The sequence below is a fragment of the Colletotrichum destructivum genome, chromosome 7 (assembly GCF_034447905.1).
Source record: "Colletotrichum destructivum chromosome 7, complete sequence".
NCBI classification, from domain to species: Eukaryota; Fungi; Ascomycota; class Sordariomycetes; order Glomerellales; family Glomerellaceae; genus Colletotrichum; species Colletotrichum destructivum.
Window position 1 is genome coordinate 3,813,217 of NC_085902.1, and position 19,808 is coordinate 3,833,024.

Sequence of the window (19,808 nt, forward strand, 5' to 3'; positions counted from 1 at the left end):
CGCGCGAGGACCAGCTTCGAGATGGAAAACCTTGCGAGCCTGACGCCCAAACAGACATACGGAGGTCAGGGCGCCGAGCTCGGCTCCGGAGTGGTTCCACATGTCCGGTATTGGATGCGGATGCGGATGCGGATGCGGATGACCTATGAAAATCTAGAGAACCAGTTTCGGAGTCTTGCCAAAAACCTGATGCCAACACTCGTCATCTTCTTCTTAAGGTCGAATGTCCTATCTTGAATTGGTTTCATGGAGTTAACACCCGCCATAGGAATCTGGCTGACGTGAACTTGCTTGCGCTGACGTGGCTGGAAAAGTTGTGGCTCAAATGATGTCAAATGGGGCAAAAGCCAAGCAGGCAGCAGTGGTGGCCGATGACAAAAATACTCATGTTTTCTCCTCGTGATTCCACCTCGAAGTATCACAAGCAGTCATCTGCACTTTTTCGACAAAAAAGTCGTTTCCGCAATCCACACATTTCGATATTGATGTCTTACTCCAACTGTCTTTGTATCACAGCCAACGGTCAGAAAAATGGCGTCCTCAATCAATACTTTGCTCCCTGAAGGGAACGACGGCACGTCACCTCCGCGAGCAGAGCAACACGATTCAAGTGCTCTGCCCATTAAGACGACGACGACGACGACGACGACGACGACGACGACTACGACGACGATGACGACAGAGTCGCCGCCCATCAAGGTCCTTGTTGCCCATGATAATAAAGTCAACCAAAAGATATTTTCCAGGTACTTCAAACTTCTTGGCCACGACGTCGAAATCGTATCCGACGGCAAGGAAGCTTTCGAGACTTACAAAAAGAACCCCGAGAGATACCAAGGCATCCTGATGAAAACTGCCATGCCAGTCATGAACGGCATGGAATCCACGAGACTCATTCGCGAGTTCGAACGGGAGAAGAATCTGGAACCGTGCAGCATTGTGTGGACTGTGGCTTGTGTGCTATCGACACGCAAGGACTTGGTGCAAAAGTATGCCGTCAACGACACATTAAGGTGGCCTGCGAAGATGGGCGAATTCGTCCGCATCCTAAATGGGGCGGGCATCCCAACAGCGCTCCCAGAGGCGTACAAACCATGAATCGTGGGGGCTATACTCAATCCGCCGAAGGTCATACTGGCAGGTGGAAAGATTGAAACACTATTGTGTAAAATGCTTGTACTACCCTGGAAGACGGGTCTAGCGATACAAAGTTCAGTTCTTATCATGTGGCAAGAAATCTGCTCCTTTCCCTGATGCAAGCTCTTGGATGATAGGGTTTGCCACAGGAAGCTCCTCGCCGAGGATGAGTTCGAACTTGGGGCCGTTGTAAGACTTCTTTTTGATAAACCACAGGGATATGGCATAGACAACGAAAATTCCAACCACGGCCGTGACGTAATCTAGAGGAGAATCAGATTCCGATCCAAAGGCTTTGTAGATGAACACTTACTCATGGTGGAGACGTTGACTGGAATCGCTGGAGGAAAGCAGAAGAACTAGATGAGGCTATGTCAGTGATGGGGATACCACTTGACTAGAGATATTGGGAGATGCTCACGATGGAGGTCACGAGGACGAAGAGAACCGACGTCCAGTTCACAATATAACCGAAAAGGCCCCGGCCTAGTGTAAACTCGGGTGGGTTGGCCGTTACCATTTGTCGGCCTCTGACGAGGAGAATCATGACTGGCATCGCGTAGGAGAGGTTTAAGAAAAGAGTGCAGCTTGCTATGTAGGCATTGAAAGCCACTTCAGGGCCTGCAAAACGTCAGTGACACTCTGCAATCTGGGCGATTTGGGATGGACACGTACCGAGGTAAAGGAGGCCAAACAAGAGATTAAAGACTGCTTGAACAAGGATTGCCCGAACAGGGACGTTCAGCTTTGGATGAAGGTGCGATAGGCTAGACAAGTCCAGTCAGCGTGCCGAAACCGAACGGGATGATCGGGTCAGAGGGCATTTACTATTTCGAGAAAGGTGTGCCGTCATCGCGGGCCATCGCCCAAACCAGACGGCTGCCAGATGTGACACAACCATTGGCGCCATTGACGAAGCAGAGAGCCACAGCAACGCTGAGAACAGTGGCGGCTGCTTTGCTGCGCGTGGCTTGCAGGATCATTTCCGTGAGGGGGCTCTGCGTGGGCGACGCGAGAAGAACATCGATGTCGACGGCACAGAAGAGCATGACGAGAATGAAGGCGATTCCGCTGCGAAGCGTGTTAGACATCGCGACAGTGTCAGAAGACGACCGAAACCTACGTTGTGCCACCGACGAGAACGGCGCCGACCATGGCTTGCGGGGCATCCTTGGACGGATGAGGCATCTCTTCCGTCATGTGAGCCACGGCATCGAATCTGCGGAAAGTTGATCAGTACGTCTCATTCAATGTTTATTTGTTAGTTGTTGGGAGAATACGAACCCGATCAAGCTCAGGGCGGACTGGAGAAGACCAAGCATCCACGCAGTACCGTCACTCCAGCCGGTGGTGTTGGAAAAGTTGGTGAAGACGAACTCAGCATCCATCTTGGGCGATGTCGCGAGCAGAACGATGCTGATGACAACAACGCTGATCAAGGACCAATACACTGGAAATGAGTTGTTAGTGTGCGCCCCTGGCTACTGAAATCTGACTCTATTAGCTAAACTTGTACTCACAAGCTCCCTCGTTCCATCGATTAAGGATCGGGTAGGCAAAGATGTTCAAGAACACGCCGATGATAGAGACTGCGACGAACATCAAGTAGGTGCTCCATTGCGAAATCTGATAGGCACCACCAGAGGCGGCCACCGCCGCTGCAGCGAGGAAGCGTGCTGTCGATCGAATTAATCGGCGAGTCTGCAAATGACATTGCGTGCGGGAACCTACCTCCAAAGTATGCGGCCGTGGTGTTGAGCGTGAGCCAACCGGCAATGTTGACCCATCCAACGAAGAAACTCTGGGTTTTTCCTTTTTGTCAGAAACACTTCGCAGCTAGGACTCTGGGGGTCGGGCTCACCGTCATCCTCCTCCACTTCGGGGTTGACAAGGCGTATGCATAGTGATACTGCCCCCCGGCTGTCGGGTAGAGCGATGCCAGCTCCCCGACACTGGAGCTCAGGCAAATGTTGCACAGAACGCAGAAGATGAACCCGTAAACGAAGGAGACGGATCCCCCGGATGGCATTACCAAACCGATGGAGCCGGCAAGAGATATCCAAGTGCTTTTACAAGTCAGCATTGGTTCCTTTCCATATGGGTCGGCTGTCAAAACGGACTTCAGAATGGCAAAGGCCATGCCAATCATGGTCAGTTTGGAGAACCGTTTCTGCAGGTGGCCATCTTGGCCTTTGGCTGTCGCGGCCATGGTGATTGCAGCAGCGCGCGTGTGTGTGTGTGTGTGTGTGTGTGCAACAGTCTTGGGTTTTCGACGTTGGAACCTAGGTGAACGAACGGATGTCTTCCGGGGAAGGGAACCTCTTCCTCCCCTTCTGGCTTCTTTATGACATTTGACGGAGGTTTCACTTGTACGACCCCCCCCCCCCCCCCCCCCCCCGTCGTCGCACAAACTCACTGGGAGACGGGCGATAAGAAGGTCAGTCTTACGCTTCACAGGTTGCTAACAGGAAGCACCGTTGGCTTTCTCACTCTTGGATGTCATGCCGAGCAACGGAGTGGTCTATCAGTCCGCTAACCCCAAAGCGGCAATGTTAAGCAAAGGAAAAAACCCCCAACCCCACGACGGTTGCGGGTCGAAGATGCAGCTGGAGACCATCTTCCGCAAATCGTAGATAACGGGACATGCATGTTGCGTCAATGTCAATCAACTATTGCCAGTCGTCCTGTCGGCTTTGAGCTGCGACTTGGCGATAAGCAACCCACTCACTCACTCCGGCCGGCGTCTCCCTCCCTTTCCCCGTCCGTCTCTGGACCCTAAACCAGCTGATGACTCGGTAGATACTGCCGGCGTGGGTCGAGTTGCGGGGTAAATCCCCCTTGTTGTGGCGTGCGTGTTACAGGCAATTCAACAACTCTTCGGCGAGGCTCGAGCGGGAGGCAAGCTAACGCAGCGATACATGCAGTAAGGCAAACAGCACATCGAGCCTCGTCTGATTGTGTCTTTTATTGAATAAATTCCAGCAGGGGGAGTATCGTAGGGCTTAGGTCTTTGGTCGCTTTTCGCTGTTCAAGTCGAGCGTAGTCAACCTGCACAATCGAAACTGCAAATCATCACCGAGGAGTGAGATCAACCGGCCATGATCGTCGTTTTGATGTGCTCCGAAGGTTGACTGTATGGCGTATTCGACACTCAAAACATGTCTTTCTAGTCGGAGGAGGCAATGGTCGCGATCAGACCGAACCCGCCTTCAAACACCATAGCCAAATCGCTGGATTCATCGTCGGCTGGAGATTCCTCGTAAGCAGGCGGAGGAAAGGCAGCGCCCCCAGATGCACCTTCGCACGGCGGCAACAGTAGAATCTCTTGATTCCCCTGTCCCCTCCAAACCTCTCCTGCCACAGAAATCTGTACCTCCCAGTACAGCGCATGCTCGATCTTGACACAGTACGTTGTAAAGGTAGGCAGAACCGTCGGGTTGGTCGTGCTGCAGCTCAGACGGTGTCCCGGCGCACTCGTGAACCGGCCCCTGGCATCAACCTGCACACCCATCACGGCGCCCAGGTCGAGCGGTTCCTCGTTTGGGCCACATGGGAGCACGACAGTCCCCTCGACGGGCCTCAGGAAATCGCTGATTTGGGACAAGGGAAACTTCTGCGTCTTGCTCACCAGGTAAGGGTCCGGCTTGTCCGGGTAGATGACGCTGGTGGTCGTTCGCAGCTCCAGCCCGGCGAATTTTAACGACACAGTCCGCGTCACGTTCTCAATGACGTCGCTAGTCTTTTCCTTGTTTGGGGTAACGTGTACCAACAACGGTATTGTCAACTTGCTGCCCAGCTGGAAGACGGTGGGATACTGAACGTGGAGCGTGTAGTGGAAAGTCGGCACCTTGGATGACCCGAACAATCTCAGTGTCTTGTGTTTGAACGACAGCTCTGCCATCTCCATACCCGGCATGAGCCGCTGGCTGCTGACACTTCCAGCCACAGTCCGTGTCATGAGCCGGAGGTCGCTGATGGGCGGCGCCGGTGACGGAGGCGGGGAGACTCTCACAGGCAATACGGCCTGGACTACTTTGCTCTTCCCATGCTCCACCAGCTCAGCCTGGATCCAATACTCCACAAACCCCTGCCACTGCTTGCTGGACCCAGAGTGATCGTAATAAAACGTCCCAGGCAACGGCTGCGCAGGAACGCCCGCCGCGGCCTCAGCGGCTCCGGGCGGACGTAGAAAACACGCCTTCCTCGCGTTGTCCTCTTCGCTGGCGTTTACCAACCCAGCATCGGTATGCGTCGGCAGTTCAAGCGTGAACGGCCAAGACTGGCAGTTACCATCGCCGGGGGCTACGTCGATACGGCCCTCGTGGACGACGTCGATAATGGCGGAGTCGGGCCAGAAGTCGAAGTGGCTGCGGTAGTATATCATGCCGTTGTCGCCATCGGAGATGGCGAGCTTCGCCTTGGCGCGGCCGAAGAGGCGAACGCAGACGGTAGCCAACGGAGCGGCGATCTCGCTTTTGCGTATAATGTGGCCGAGAATAACGCTGCCTGGATGCAACGGTGTCCCGGGGTCGAGGAGCTGGATGGAGAGATCATCATTCCCCCGTTTTTGAGTGGGCGGCATGACAAGAAACCGTTGTGAAATCTCAATCCAAAGGTTCAATAAGGAGATGAAGGACTAGAAGACTGAACCTGTACCAACATGTTGCATAGATACATCCTACGTCAATATAAAGGATCATCAAAGTCTTGGGAGGGTTGCGAATGGAGCCTATTGATTAAATTGCCGCACAACATCTGCAAGTAAGCGCCGAGCCAACGGGCTTCAGTCGCAGGCAACAGCTGAAATGGAGATACACGTGGCCCAGCTTTGCGTTGTGTATCGTCCGAATGAAGTCTTGGCTTCATTCAGCCTTCGCCTCACAGGGCAAAACCAGCGGCGCAGCAGAACAAATGTTTGCCCCCCCCCCCCCCCTGCCCATCTAGGCAGAATTTACATACAGATTGTTGACTTCTACCTCTCTTACCCACAGGTTCCAAGGCCGCATCATCGACCACCTGGTGGTCTGGTCGGATCCGGCGCACTCTTCCTTGCTCAACCCCTTTACACCACCACCTGTGGTCCCGGTCACTCCTTGGAGCATCAACGCCGTGGTCTGAATGCCGGCGTTCTTCTGCGTGTAGACCGCGCGCATCACGGCCAGCTCGATGCGGTCTGCCACGACTGTGAACCCGTGCCCGCGCATCAACGTGACTTTGTTACCGTCGTCAAAGTGCTTCGCCAGCGCGGCCCCCATGGCTTCCGTGCGCACTAACAGATCCGGGAGGTCGTCCTTTTGCATGTGGTCGGCGGCATCGAACACTGGAAGGCCGTCGGGGCCGAGGAATCCGCACATGTGGCTGACGGCTCGGAGAGGGACGCCCGAGATGGTGTAGGGGACGACGGCTTCCGAGTGGCTGTGGACCACGGCGTTGACTTCCGGGTGCCGCTTGTAGATCTCCGAATGGATTCGCCTCTCTGCAAAGCCTGGTAAGGTGGTCTCCTGGACCGGTTCCGCGTCTTCGACCTTGTACGCGATGAGGTCTTCGGGCGAGGACACCTGGGCCGGGGCGATGTTGAGAGACATGACGAATGTGTCCGGACGGAACGGGTGGCGGAATGAAAGGTGGCCGTACGCGTCGACGACTTGGTGCAAGTGTAAGATGTGAGAGCCGTCGATGAACTTCCGGAAATGGCCTTGAAGAGCAGCGCTCCGTTGGAGAGAAGACATGTTGCGTTGGGGCGGCAGTGTGTTGTTTGTCTTTTGCAAAGATTCCAAGACGCCGATGAGGATTGGAAACGGAGTGATGGCGTCGAACGGGGGGGACCAAGCGCCAACACCAATCCGGCCAGTCTCTAGGCCCGATCCAATCATCGGATGATGAGCTCACGCAAGCTTGACTGGTTCGCGGATCACTAGTTTACGAAGTCGACATCATCAAGAGCGAGATGTACAAGTCGACGTATCAGAGACTAAGTCTGCATCGTCTTAGTTTAATACTTGCTGCTCAATGATACTTCTGCTGCGAGACAATTGGCGAAATATGCCAGAATGGACCGCTTCGTGCTGTTTCGTAAGGAGAAAGTCGTCGTCTGGATACCTATAGAACCTCAAGGAGTCAACACCCGGGGCGGCAGCAGTCATCAGCATGGCGGTCAAGCCTCTGTTGGCAGTCAGTCTTCTAGTAATTACTTTTTTCCCTATGATACATCCTGTCGTCAGAGTACCTGAGGCTGATGCGGCGCGTCCATTGCCATGGACCGCGAAGGACAGAGAGCAGCTCGACCATCTGCATGTAGTAGTAGTGGCTTACAGACCAGTGAGCCCAAACTCCATCCGGGGACGTTAACATGACATGTGGCCGTCGCAAGTATTTCTCTTGTCATTCTTCCACATGTTCGATCACAACTTGGCCCCTTTTGAATACCCATAATGCCAATCAACCCGCTTCAAATCCTTTCTGATCTGATAGTTCCTCTCCGCAATCTCAACCACCCGCATGTCGACGTCTACCAGACGCATCCCCTCCTCGCCGTCATTAAAGCTCCCGGGAACCTTGCCCACGATGGGTAAGGCTACCTGACTGCATCCAAAGAAGCCTTGTTCTGGCGGCCCGGTCGCATTGCAGTAGATGAGGGCGGCAGTGTTCTCGAACGCGCGCGTGGTGAGCGTGTTCTCCACAAACATCCGTTCGCAGTTGGCGTTGTATGCCAGTCCTTCTTTGCTCATGTCCGAAAGGGTCCAGTACGAGGGCATGATGATGACCTTGGCCCCCGCGAGGACGAGTTGTCGGAATGCCTCGGGAAATGCGAGGTCCCAGCAGACAAGGATGCCGACGGGGCCGAGGGGGGTGTCGAAGACCTGATGAGGTCCAGTGGCGGCGGGCGTGCCCTCGTCGACACTCATCTTGTGGGCGTAGTCGATGCTCGAGGTCAGGTGGTCTCGTTCAGGGATCCAGAGGTTGGTCTTGGTGTACGCGCCAAGCAGCTGGCCGTCGTGGTCGATGAAGTAGGACGTGTTGAGAAGAATTGGGTTTTTGGAAGCTGCGTCGTTTGTGTTGTTCTTCTGGCTCTTTGGCGCGTGTGAGACGATGGTGCCCGCGCAGATGTTGATGTGTAGTTCTGCCGCCAATCGCCGGTATCGCTGCTGGTAGCGAGAGGCATCCTCTGCGCTCAGTGCGAATGACGGCTCATCCGGCGCCCATCCAGTCAAGTGATACTCGGGCAGGACAGCCAGTGAAGCCCCCTGTGTTGCTGCCAGGCGAATCTGCTCTGAGGCGTGCGCAAAGTTGTGTTCCGCATCAAGAACCTATTCGCATGACATGCCAGGATCAGCACCGGGTTTTCACAGTGGCGTCGGTGACGGGGGGGGAGCAGTTTGAATAATCAAACTCACCTTGGGACGTGTCTGTATCAGGGCAACCTTGAACTTCTGTTCTCCCGTAGTCGCTGCCATGGTGTACAGGTAGAGAGGGATAAGGCCAACTGTGCTTCAGTTACCCGTGATCCCCGGCTATGGCATGACTTACTTAATGCTCACGGCAAGCGTCATCAAAGCTGGGTCGTCAGAATGCTTCAACTCGTCGTCACTTTGCACATCCATACCCTTTCTGGTAAAGGTATCCTTCGCCTCCAAGGGCCCATTTCGGCTTAGTAAATGGAGCTTGTTGGGTTATGCAACCCGCTCCAGCACGCTCCACCTCCGATAAGACCCCCGCATCTCACCGCGAGTCATTCCTATCACTTCGAACGCGCCCTGGACGACTAGACCTGTGTTCAAGACCTTTGATAATTCTCCTATTTGATACTCTGTACTATTATCGATGTCGAATGAGAGCACGGAGTCGCTGAATGCGGCCTCACTGACATGAGTATCGTCACAGCCTTCAAAGACTGCTATTTCACAAGTCCCCGATGCTGCCCTCACCGCGCAAAACCATTACTAGGTCTCGCAACGGATGTGCTGTTTGCAAGTCAAAGAGGGTGCGAAATGACTGTTACTACTCGTAGTTAGGCATGAAAATGTCCTTTGCTAACTGGTTGATTGGGTAGCTTAAATGTGACGAAGCCAAGCCCCGTTGCTCACGTTGCCAAAGACTTGGAATCTCATGTCCCGGATACCAGAAGCCACTGAGATGGAATACGCCCTCAAGGCCATCCCGCGGCGATGCTCTGTCCCCAAGGAGCACTGAGTCTGATAGTGCTCGGCATTCGCCCAGAAACACCGTTGCCGGCCTCCCGTTGGTCTTTGAATCCGAAAAAGATCTTTCCGACGTGGACTTTTTCAATCAGTTCACGGACTTGAACACCCCCGGGAGCATCGAGTTCCAAGACACAAGCAGCATAGAACCGATCTTTGCGTCTTCAAATGCGCTCTTCCGTGGAGAAAGTCCAACTTCTCCCTCATTCCCAGATACAGCCTCGTGCCTCCAGTCTTGCACAACCAATACAAACTGTTGGTGGCCCAGTATTGTTACAGGCGGCGCAGAGGCTACTACTACTAGCATGGTTGGTCGTTCTAGACCCCCAATTCCCTGGTCGACACCTCGCCTCGAAACGCCGCTCTCGCCTGTCTTGCAAGACAAGTCGTCGATACTGGTGGAATACTACTTCAAGGAGGTTTGCGGCATGATGTCCTGCTATGACAGCAAGTTGAACCCCTACAGGACGACTATTTCGAACCTCTGGGGCAGCTCGCCCTCCCTGTACTATGTTACCCAGAGCATGGCAGCAGCCTGTCTTTCCGAGGTGTCACCAGGTTTTGCCGCAGTGAGCGGTCGCCTCCGTGACCAAGCGGTCGGCTCTTTGTGGAACGAGAGTCGGGTCGGCCCAACGGAAACATCATCTCTGCTGGCTTTGGTCATGCTTGGCTTCAGTCTCTGTTGGCACGACCCCAGTAGACTCGGTCAGTCCGAGTTTGAGCTTCTGGCCGAGACGGTTGCTCACCTCGAAGCCCCGAGTAACAGTTTGACGCCGGTCGACAAGCAGAAAAGGCTCTTCTTCCATAATTCTCTAGTCTATTGGAAGATGCTGCTGTCATTCGTCACTGATGATGACTTGCCTTCCTTGAGCACCTCTCACGTCGTTCAACCACGGCCATCATTTGAGACAATCCAGAGTAATTCAAGGATGCCGCATCCGCAGACAGGTATTGGCGTTGAGATTCAGGAACTCGTCGCCCAAGTTGGCTCTCTGGTCAGAAAGGAGCGCAGACGGATTCGGAAACGCCAGCATTCATCGAGACATGACATTGAGCAGTCTATCAACGCTATTCGAAGCGCGGAGCAGCTCCAGGCCAGACTGTGCGAAATAGAGCTCCCAGGGGAAGTAGCAGTTATCGATTCGGGCGATGACATGACACCTACGGATCATCTGTTGAAAGCAGCCGAGGCATACAGATGTACCGGGCTGCTTCAACTCTACCGGAACTTCCCCGATCTCGTCTCGCATGGCACGTCGCCCGTCAATCCTACGAGCCCTTCAACTTGGTTAGACGCGTCTGGAGACGCTAATCTCAACTCGCCTGAAGGTTCTCGAGTAACCCTGGATACATGGCTAACTAGTCTCGCCCTCCACGTGCTCGATCTTGTGGAGGAGATTCCGATTTCCTCACGATCGAGGTCTATCCAGCCACTTCTCCTCGTCAGCATCTGCAGCGAACTCTCACTCAGTCGTACTTTTGCGTCGACGCCGTCCATGAAAGAAAGCTCCGTGGTGAGCATTCTCTCCAGTCCGAGGATGAAGCAATCACCCACATTCACCGACGTCCTCCACGCGAGACGACTCATAATATCAAGGCTGTCGTCTTTCGAGGGTATTTTAGCTGCTAAACCAATACGACAAATGCTGAAGCTCGTTAAGGAGACTTGGGCCTGTATGGACGACCAACAAGCTGATATATACTGGATTGATGTCATGATGGAAAAGGGATATGAAACGTTGATGGGCTGACCCTTGGTTGACGTGGGTATAGATGTACCACAGGGGTAATGGTAATTAATGATTCGATGAGTAAAGATAGAGAGTCCTTGAAGTTTTCGTGATGTATTATATTGGTCTCCAATCGATCAGGTAACTGTCTTTCTTTTGCTTCCCCTACTAGGTTAACTATCAAGTATGTAGTGAACAATCTACGTCTGATGACCGCAACTCATGGATAGCCTACGGCAACACCGACAGGCCTTGTTATTGCCTGGAGTTTGTGAACCAATTTCATTATTTCCCGGACTCGTATTGTATCATGAGGCTTAGGATCAACCAAGACCAGACATAATGAGGGCAACCTTCAAAGACAATCCATCCACTGACAGTAAATCTTCTGATGCTGGAATAGAGAAGAACTGTAGTAGAATTCCCGAGTTGGAGACTGACTCCCAACCTAGCCACTCTATCTGCTATCATTTTTCTGGAAACACACAGCGCATACGTGGTCTGTACGTCCTGCTATCCAACCCGGCCATACAATTGAACGTCTTGTCGTAGTCGGCGTCCTTGAAACAGTTGAACTCGGCCACCGTTGACCGGGGCTCCGGGCATCCCTTGCCCGGCTGAGGTCGCCAATGAAGGTGATACCGAGCTCATGGATCCGCCGCCAGATGCAGGTTTTCCCTTGATCGGGCATTCCTGTCTGGAGTATAGTTCACCTGGATACTGCGGGCGTAATTCATCGGAAAAGAACTGGCCGTCTAGCGCAGACCACTCGTCCTGGAACTGCGCACTGGACGGTGTTCTGAAATGAGCATAGTCATCAACCCATATGCGCCACGAGGCATCATCTGTGCAGCGATTTGCTGGCTGGTACTGTAGCATGACCTTCCCTTTAGCCGTGTGGAGAATTCTGTCTTGGAGCATGTTCGACCAGTACATGTCGCTCAGTTCGCCGTTTTCTCTGTGATAACGTTCTTCTTCGGTGAGCTGCTCTTGGGGATAGAACCGGATGAGTGACTCATAATGATAACGCTGGGGAATCGCTTCAAGGATATCGTCTACGATGCGCCTGACTTGCGGATATACGGGCATACCGCCTTCTTCGTAATCGAGCTGTACCGGTGGCCCCGCGCTTCTTCCGTCACCATGTTCCACAACTCGGCGACGGGGGGTGAGTACAAGGATGCGGAGGGGGAATGCCACCGCGTCGTCGTCTGAGCCGAAGATTTCTCCGATATCTCTGCGCTCGGGATGGTTCCTGAGATCGTCGATTCCATACCGAGCATACTTGGTCCAATCGTCTTGGGCTTGTCGTCCGGTCCTCCACCCAGACAAGGCTTCGGCGAAGAGTGTGGCGTTGGAGATTGTCTTCTCGTAGAACTTGCCCATCCACGCGCCTCGGTCGCTGATGACCAACACCACCGTGCACCCTACGAGACCCTCGATGGCCAGAGTCTCAACCTTGTCTTGAAACAAGACCCAGTTGGACCGGACTGTCGTCAGGCTCTCACGCTCGTTCGGCATTGGGGGCCCATCGAGCACAAGCTTAGGGTTGTGGTGACTGAGTCCGAAGTTCATCCTCCTGCGCATGTAATCAAATTCCATCTGCATGAATTCGTGATGCCCTCCCGGATAGTCGGATGGATCTCTCCATTCTCCACGGCTTGGTTCTCCGCGGCTCAAGAGTTTTGGGCCCGCCGACCTGCGCTCCGGCTTCTGGGGGCGAGCGGCATCTGCAGCCGCTAATCCAGGCGGCTGGATAGCTTGACATGCTCCGTTGCCACAACCGGGACCACAAAGGGGATCCGACGGCCTCCGATCAGAGGTCCTTGTGGTGGTCACTGTGGCTACCGAATTGAGGACGTTGCAGCTGGTGATGGTGGTGTACGCGCTGGTGAGACACGTCGTTTTGGCGTCCGTATACGTATGCGTACCGTCGTTGACGCCTGTTGGCAAATGGGATGTCAACATCATTGTCCTGCAGGTATTATAAGGCTTCTAGGCAAGACTTACTTCTGGTGATGGAACAGAAAACTGTCTGGTGGGTAGCAGTGACAGTGACAATGCAAGATGAAGTTGAGGTGGTGGATGTTGCAGCATTCGCTTTGCTGGACTTCTTGTCATCGTCATCCTCATCATTGCTGTCTTCCTTGTCGTGATCCTTTCCAACTTCCTTGTCGTCGTCCTTTCCATCGTCTTCACCACCATCTTTGTCGTCCTTCTTGTCGTCCGTTGGACAGTTGCCAATCCTGAGTCCCAAGAGCCGGATGCAGAACTGGGGAAGCTTGATGGCAATATTGGGGGGGAAGCTTTTGAAGCACCCAAAACAGATAAGAGGAGGTCCAGTAAACGGAAAAATGACTACAAAGATTTAGCACTGAATTCCTGGATCGGTTTCCAATCGAACGAGAATCTTACTCGGGACTATGGTTGGATCACTGCCACCAGGCGATGTTGTTGTGACGTAGTGGGGAGTGGCTAGCGTGATCCCAGTGACAGTAAACAGTGAGGCACCTGGCGGAAGAGCCGTGATAGTTGGGTGGTCACTTGTTGAAACCGAAGAGCTGACTATAGGCATCGTCTGTATGGTATTGGTACCCGGAGTCCAACTCGCCGTTGGCATCGGCATCTGAGGCAATATTCTGGGAACAGTCGGCAGTGAAGAATTCATGGGCAATGTCGGTATGGCGAGGCCGGAACTTGTTGGAGTGTCATTCAAGGACGATGGTATGGGTCTGGGTCTTTGCAACGATGTTGTTGACGGGTGCGGGACCACCGCCAATGATGTCAAGGAAGATTCAGCAGGAAAACTTTCTGACGTCGAAACTGGCGTGGGTGCTTTGCCGAACGATATCATGTTGGTGTTCGTCCATGGAACGTTACGGTAGCTTGTCGAAGTCAGGGGCATGGAAGTGTTGGCCCAAGTAAACTGGGGAGGGGATTCTTGAGGTCTCGGGGAGTTGGTCAAACTGAACGTAGCCGTCTCATGTGTCAGGAAGGTCTCGGAAGATGGGACCTGTGGCTTGCTTGCTTGTCAGCTTTCTTCCAGGGAAATGTCCCGATTCAACTCACGATCGTTGTGTTCTTGTAATGGGTAGCGCTTGTAGGAACGCAAAGATCGGATCCGCTCATACATGTCGACTGCACAAGTGGTCGCGACGAGTTTCTGAGATCTCGAACGGCCTGATGCTGCTCATGATCCAGCAGTGCCTCGCCCTGAGAAGCTGTCCAAACCACGAATAGGGCCGCAAAGAACTTTAATCCCATGATGGGTGAAGGTGTCCTTGTTCGTGTGATTGCTGCTGGACAAGGTTTGCAGAAAGCAAATGGAAAGACAGCTAGTCTCACAGGCCTGGATTCAGGTCAAACTTCTGGTCTTGGGCAGATGCAGAGCCAATCTTATATTGCATGTGTTCTCCGAGCGAAGATAGTTGTACTACGAGTGTCGTGACGAAAGGTCCTCGATGTTCACACTACACAAAACTTGTAGCATCAAACAAAGCGAAATGATGCAGAAGAATCATGCCCAACGTTTGACAGTGTCCGTGTCCGGATGCGATTCGTTCTGCAAAGAGGTCTCTTCCTTTTGTTTCCATCCTTACACATAGACATTGACAGTCATACGAAGGGACGGTGGTGCATTATAAAGCTGCAAGCTCCTTTCCGTTTTCACTCATAATTCGGCTGAGGGCAGGCATGAGCCCATTGACTCAATTGATGCCAATTTGACAGTAACAGTTAATGGCAGATTGTCCCTGCAAATCCGGGCCCAAGAATGGACCCACCTTACATTTTAAGGCATTAGTTCACAACTCCAACCCATCACTGTTGGTGGAACTTGGCACTGAGAGGCAGATTGCCGGTGGCGACTCCTGCAGTCACCGACGCTGGATGATAGCACGCGGCCAGTTGTAAGCCAAAGCTGCCGACATTAGAGAAATTGACTAGACTGAAACCATAGATAGGAGAGATATCAATGTATATTTACTAGAAATGATCAAGTCTGAGGGGTAGATAGTCAAAGAAACACAAATCCAAGGTGCATCTGGAGGAGCATGGACCTGGTCAACGTGTCAGAGTGTAGATTTCTCCTTTTGAAAATGTCGACACTGGAGTTCAAAGACTCGGCATAATAGGCTCGTATTTCTTCCTTGGCCAAGATTCTGCGCAGTACAGAGATCTGATTCCGGTTGCAGGTCACCGGCAAACAATGACAACAGTCGACCCATGGCTCCGATTGAGGCGACCTCTCCGTCACACACAACCTGTGAGTCCATGCAAGGAGTTTCCGTATCAAACAAACTAAGCATTCGGACCCAATATCAAGTATTACTAAGTTAAAGAAAAACGCTAACCAACAGCGGTTCTTGCTCAAGTCTTGTGGGTTTCTCAAGCTGTGGAACAGCTCAGCGAGCTCCCATCCTTGGCAATGCCTACAACTGCGATAAGATCCTACAACTAGAAATGGTAGTTAGAGTAAGGCCTATGAAGCATGCTCACACATGGAGGTGGTATGATGCTTACTTGGTCCCCTTGATGGACAAATCAGGTCGGATTTTCCAGCTCGATCGAGTGCTGGTCCTTGCGTGTCGGTCTTCAGAGACGAGTGGCTCGCTTTTACTGCGCCACTTGGATGATGGCAATATCAATGAAGCTGGTTTTACCTTGCATTGGCCAAAATGAATTCTGGACCAACATCTTAGAAAAGAAAGTATCAAACTCCAAGACGAGGAGAACGCTTTTCTTCTCAAAGAGCCAGCCACAGATGGGATGAGTGGAAGATATGCTCTCACTGGATCAGCGGCATTTAGTGGAATACCGCCTTATTGTTTTATTTTGTGGTTCAGTAATGTGGAATGGCTACTTCACGCATCAGAGCGTGAGCTCCAGCTTGGCCAAGAAGACGACTTACACGTCGCTGACGAAGCCAATGTGCACTGTGCCAGGCACATTGTGTGGAGACTGGAAGTCGGAAAAGGCCAATGACATGATAGACTTCATGGGTAAGGGTTGTCAAGGCGGGATGCCCGGGCTTCTCCCGACACAATCCATCGAGATATGCCATCCCCCCCGCCTCTTTTCGTTCCTGGTTTCTCTCTCCAACTCACTTGTCATCGCCAGCCAGCCAGAACACAGTGTCAAGTGATCTGCTCGCACTAAACACGGGCTCGCCGGCTCGTATAAATGGTCCGATGATAGATTCTCCCACCGTAAAAATCATGGATTTGTTTCTTTTCTGCGCTGGATTCGGCAGATTCCCGCTGGTTCCTAGCATGAATAGTTGGGGAATTCTCGTGCGGTGTATCAAATTGAATTTTCTTGCGGCTACAATCTCCTTTTCTTACCAACGCTTTCGTCCCTGAACACATAGTCCCAGACTTCAGTCGGCGACCCAACCATGGAACCTAGATTCAGGCAGGAGATTCAACAGGTCAGTAGGCATACGACGAGGAACGACCCCCCTTTTCCCTTTAGTGATAAACATTATCTTGTTCCAAGCCGGGATTTCCACACGCCCTGTTTAATTCTCTCTTCATTCTAGTCTCCAAGTGTCGTGCCCTCCTTGAGGCAAAACCCAGCATGACCTAAAGTCACTAATGCCTTTCAGATGATGTACATTGCGGGAGAAACACAAGATGCCTCCATCCAAACCATTAAGCTCATTGAGGACATCATCCGAGACCAAGTCGTTCACATAGTACCTCTCCCTTCCCCTTCATCGTCCATTGACTGTTCCAATCTCATCTAAGAATAGCTAAAGACAGCACACGACCTCGCGGCCCGTCGTGGGTCTCGCATCATCTCCAACGCCGATATCATCTTCCAAGTTCGTCACGACAACGCTCGTATCGAGCGCCTCCGCACTTTCCTCACCTGGAAAGCAATAAGAAAGGCCGTCAAAGACTCGGACGACAAGGAAGGCTTCGTCGACGAAGCCGAATTGGACGACGGCGCCGTTCTCAGCTCGGTAGATGACGCCCCGGCCAGCAGGGCCAAATTCCCTGCCGTTGCGTTTCCTTGGGACGTATCGTCCTTGTTCTCCGAGCAAGTGGCCGAGTTCGGCCAGGACGACCTCATGGACGTCAGCAGCAGCGAAGCCGCTCTTGAGAAACTGCGCAAGAACGACGAGCGGACCCGGGACATGACGGTCGCCGAGTATGCCACGTGGTCGGAGTACCGTCACGCGTCGCTGACGTATCGCAAGGCGAAGCGGTTCAGGGAGTGGTCCGGCTTGGGCGTCATCGCAGAGAACAAACCCAACGATGATGTGATGGATATTCTGGGTTTCTTGACCAGTGAGATGGTACAGAATCTCACGGCTGAGGCATTGAGGGTGCAGGGACAAGAAATGGGCCACAACGAGAAGGGCGCCTTGACCGGCTCTGGCTCAGATTTAGTTCAGAAGCCAAGGGGCTTGTTTGCCGAGCCCGAAGGGGTGAGGAAGGCTGTCGACGAGAAGCATGTTCGGAAGGCGTTTCAACGGTTACAAGCATTGCCGAAGAAGCGACGAGCTTTGTTGCATGGTAGGAGACCTGCTTCTTCACTTTCTCTGCTCTAACGGGTGTGCAACATGGTAACGACTTGTACCGTTACTAGTCAAGACAATGTTCAGATCACTGGCAAGACATGTTGAAGCATACGAAACCCTGTAGTTAGATACGTCGTTCGTTGTCAAGAGTCTACGGGTGCCCTGCAAGCCGCCGAAGAATGTCTGTCCCACAGCGTGCAGTGAATTGCCTCGGGCCTTGTGAACCATCATCGAATTCAAAAGGCTGCCATGGCACATGTTTAAACGTGTCGTTAGCTTAAACCTTCTATCTAATGAGTCACAATTATCTGTATTAAACACAATCGATGCCGCAAGCTCTACCTTGATGTCCTCCGTGAGCGACCTAAGCAAAAGTCTACTACTTCCCTCTCTCCTTCGTTCTCGCATTGCAATGATATCCATTACCTAGTTACATCATTCGCTCAGTGTCATGACTATGCCGATGCCTGACAACAAAACAGCCTCACTGCAGGCACATATTTCCAAATCCAAATTCAACGAATCACAAGCGCAAACCTGCTGGCTCTTGGGTGTGCCGCGCGAGGTGCTCTTCATCGTATCCGACCAGCTACCAGCACCATCACGTACAGCCCTTGCCTTGACCTGCAAGTCCGTCTTCGCATCCCTTTGCCCGGCTCAGCGATTTTCGCTAGCAAGCAAGGAAGAGGTGGCTTCTACCCTCCTGCTGTTGGAGAAAGATGCACCGAACTGGTTTTTATGTTTTGGATGCGTACGACTTCAGCCCTTGGAGCGCAATAACGAAGGCGGTTTGCGAGGGCAGCTTCATCCAAGCTGCAATTCGGTACGACAAAGTGAGCGCGATATTGTCGCTCCTTGGTGCTGGTATTTTCCCATGCCGTCTTCGTGGGTTGATAACGTCAGCCTTCTTACCTGGAAGCCAACGGTCGCGGGGCTTGGAAACAACGACGTCCCCGAGATCACCTTTTCCGAGGCGCATCTCGTCATGAACCGGCATTTCTACGGAGCACCTCACGGCCTATCCACCCGACACCTGGAGAGTGTGTTTGAGCTTGAGAGGTTCATCCCCTTGACTGAAGGAAATATCGAAATCGACCACTTCCCGCTCGCAAGCCATGAACAACGGGGCAGAAGATATTCTTTGCGGCCGTCGGGTCAGCGAGCCAACGCAGCATCCGCCAGGCTGTCGCTCGAACAGGCTGCGACGCAATGGAGGTTTGTCCACCGAACCTCGGCAAAGGTGATCGACAACCAGCTGTTCATCTGCCGTCATCACAGCATCCGCGGGCCCCAATGCTCCCAAATCGACTTCTTCAGGGTAATCGACAGTCTCAAACTTCCCGTGTGTCGCCACATTCCCGGCGTCAGCGGAACGTCCATGGGTTTACATTATCACGGAAACTACGTACCTGAGCTCGGAGACACGATGCTTTTGACATATAAGGGCCTCGGGTTGAGGTACATCCCCACGACGGGATTGGCTCATGCGTCGCTTGCCCTACCGACTATGAGATAGCCATCAAAAGGTTCAGGGGCCAAATGAATCGGAGCCTGAAGCTCACCACTTACCACAAGCTTGGAAGCCTACGCACACCCAGTGACCCCGCCTGGTTTTGCACGACACAGGAACATAGTTTTCCCCTCCACTCTTATTCGAGGTCCGTTGGGAGTATTCGCGAACAATGGCTTCAAGACGGGGGAAAGACCAAGTTTCCAGCGCAAGAAGAGCTTGGCGGTTCGGTGACTGCCGGCCCGCGGGCACACTGGGTGTGTTGGTTCGAGGAACTCGGAGATGATTTCAAGGGGTACTGTACTCTCGAGGAACAACAAGCACTGCCTATAGGCGACTGCTTTGGATAGGGTTTGCGATGGCTTACCGGCACAGGCCAAAGCTCTTGTGAAGAGGTATTTCTAAGACGCTCCTGGAGTTTCCCTATATTTCGTTCACTACTTGCACTTCAAAACCTTTGTGAAGATCTGCCCAACTACTCAAAACCACAGGGATGGTGCCATGAGGGTTGAGTGAAGCCAGCGAAACCCGGGACAAATGGTGCCCAGTGCGATGCGCCAGGGAAGGGCTTGTCTCCGGGCTACCTCTTGCTAAAGAATTTCTTCTTTTCTTCTTCCTGCAACCAAAAACAGTGCATGCATTCTGTATCTCAGATTGGTTACCACCCGAGCTGTATGTAGCTTCCCTGTTGGTTTCCTGGCGATGAT

The 19,808-nt window shown here is 52.8% G+C and overlaps 9 protein-coding genes across 9 annotated transcripts; 4 read left to right on the plus strand and 5 right to left on the minus strand.

Annotated features, from left to right (window-relative positions):
* The first annotated feature begins 417 nt into the window (after positions 1 to 417).
* On the plus strand, positions 418 to 1,103 carry CDEST_11730 (Putative signal transduction response regulator, receiver domain, CheY-like superfamily). Its single transcript, XM_062927886.1, has one exon. It carries the CDS (start codon positions 532 to 534, stop codon positions 1,096 to 1,098), a length of 567 nt encoding a protein of 188 aa, XP_062783937.1. The 5' UTR covers positions 418 to 531; the 3' UTR covers positions 1,099 to 1,103.
* Position 1,104: 1 nt separating this feature from the next.
* CDEST_11731 (Putative amino acid/polyamine transporter I) lies at positions 1,105 to 3,346 on the minus strand (the record flags this gene model as incomplete). The annotated part of the gene is made up of 10 exons (XM_062927887.1): positions 1,105 to 1,400; positions 1,451 to 1,496; positions 1,559 to 1,758; positions 1,813 to 1,904; positions 1,966 to 2,208; positions 2,261 to 2,356; positions 2,422 to 2,587; positions 2,658 to 2,813; positions 2,869 to 2,938; positions 2,999 to 3,346. 10 exons carry the CDS (start codon positions 3,344 to 3,346, stop codon positions 1,213 to 1,215), a joined length of 1,605 nt encoding a protein of 534 aa, XP_062783938.1. The 3' UTR covers positions 1,105 to 1,212.
* A 957-nt stretch (positions 3,347 to 4,303) lies between these two features.
* CDEST_11732 (uncharacterized protein) lies at positions 4,304 to 5,719 on the minus strand (the record flags this gene model as incomplete). The annotated part of the gene is made up of 1 exon (XM_062927888.1): positions 4,304 to 5,719. One exon carries the CDS (start codon positions 5,717 to 5,719, stop codon positions 4,304 to 4,306), a length of 1,416 nt encoding a protein of 471 aa, XP_062783939.1.
* A 358-nt stretch (positions 5,720 to 6,077) lies between these two features.
* Positions 6,078 to 7,010, minus strand: CDEST_11733 (Putative class II aldolase/adducin; the record flags this gene model as incomplete). The annotated part of the gene is made up of 1 exon (XM_062927889.1): positions 6,078 to 7,010. One exon carries the CDS (start codon positions 7,008 to 7,010, stop codon positions 6,078 to 6,080), a length of 933 nt encoding a protein of 310 aa, XP_062783940.1.
* Positions 7,011 to 7,285: 275 nt separating this feature from the next.
* Positions 7,286 to 8,741, minus strand: CDEST_11734 (Putative carbon-nitrogen hydrolase). Its single transcript, XM_062927890.1, has 2 exons — positions 8,532 to 8,741; positions 7,286 to 8,444 (listed from the first exon to the last, which is right to left on the minus strand). The coding sequence occupies exons 1-2, from the start codon at positions 8,589 to 8,591 to the stop codon at positions 7,539 to 7,541; spliced, it is 966 nt and encodes a 321-aa protein (XP_062783941.1). The 5' UTR covers positions 8,592 to 8,741; the 3' UTR covers positions 7,286 to 7,538.
* Positions 8,742 to 8,878: 137 nt separating this feature from the next.
* CDEST_11735 (Putative zn(2)Cys(6) fungal-type DNA-binding domain, fungal transcription factor) lies at positions 8,879 to 11,158 on the plus strand. Its single transcript, XM_062927891.1, has 2 exons — positions 8,879 to 9,118; positions 9,188 to 11,158. Exons 1-2 carry the CDS (start codon positions 9,050 to 9,052, stop codon positions 11,084 to 11,086), a joined length of 1,968 nt encoding a protein of 655 aa, XP_062783942.1. The 5' UTR covers positions 8,879 to 9,049; the 3' UTR covers positions 11,087 to 11,158.
* A 420-nt stretch (positions 11,159 to 11,578) lies between these two features.
* Positions 11,579 to 14,329, minus strand: CDEST_11736 (uncharacterized protein; the record flags this gene model as incomplete). Its single annotated transcript, XM_062927892.1, has 4 exons — positions 11,579 to 13,008; positions 13,076 to 13,423; positions 13,481 to 14,078; positions 14,135 to 14,329. The coding sequence occupies 4 exons, from the start codon at positions 14,327 to 14,329 to the stop codon at positions 11,579 to 11,581; spliced, it is 2,571 nt and encodes an 856-aa protein (XP_062783943.1).
* Positions 14,330 to 16,317: 1,988 nt separating this feature from the next.
* CDEST_11737 (Putative transcription initiation factor IID, subunit 13, histone-fold) lies at positions 16,318 to 17,733 on the plus strand. The gene is made up of 3 exons (XM_062927893.1): positions 16,318 to 16,493; positions 16,671 to 16,760; positions 16,818 to 17,733. Exons 1-3 carry the CDS (start codon positions 16,461 to 16,463, stop codon positions 17,619 to 17,621), a joined length of 927 nt encoding a protein of 308 aa, XP_062783944.1. The 5' UTR covers positions 16,318 to 16,460; the 3' UTR covers positions 17,622 to 17,733.
* Positions 17,734 to 19,130: 1,397 nt separating this feature from the next.
* On the plus strand, positions 19,131 to 19,451 carry CDEST_11738 (uncharacterized protein; the record flags this gene model as incomplete). Its single annotated transcript, XM_062927894.1, has 1 exon — positions 19,131 to 19,451. The coding sequence occupies one exon, from the start codon at positions 19,131 to 19,133 to the stop codon at positions 19,449 to 19,451; it is 321 nt and encodes a 106-aa protein (XP_062783945.1).
* Positions 19,452 to 19,808: the final 357 nt, after the last annotated feature.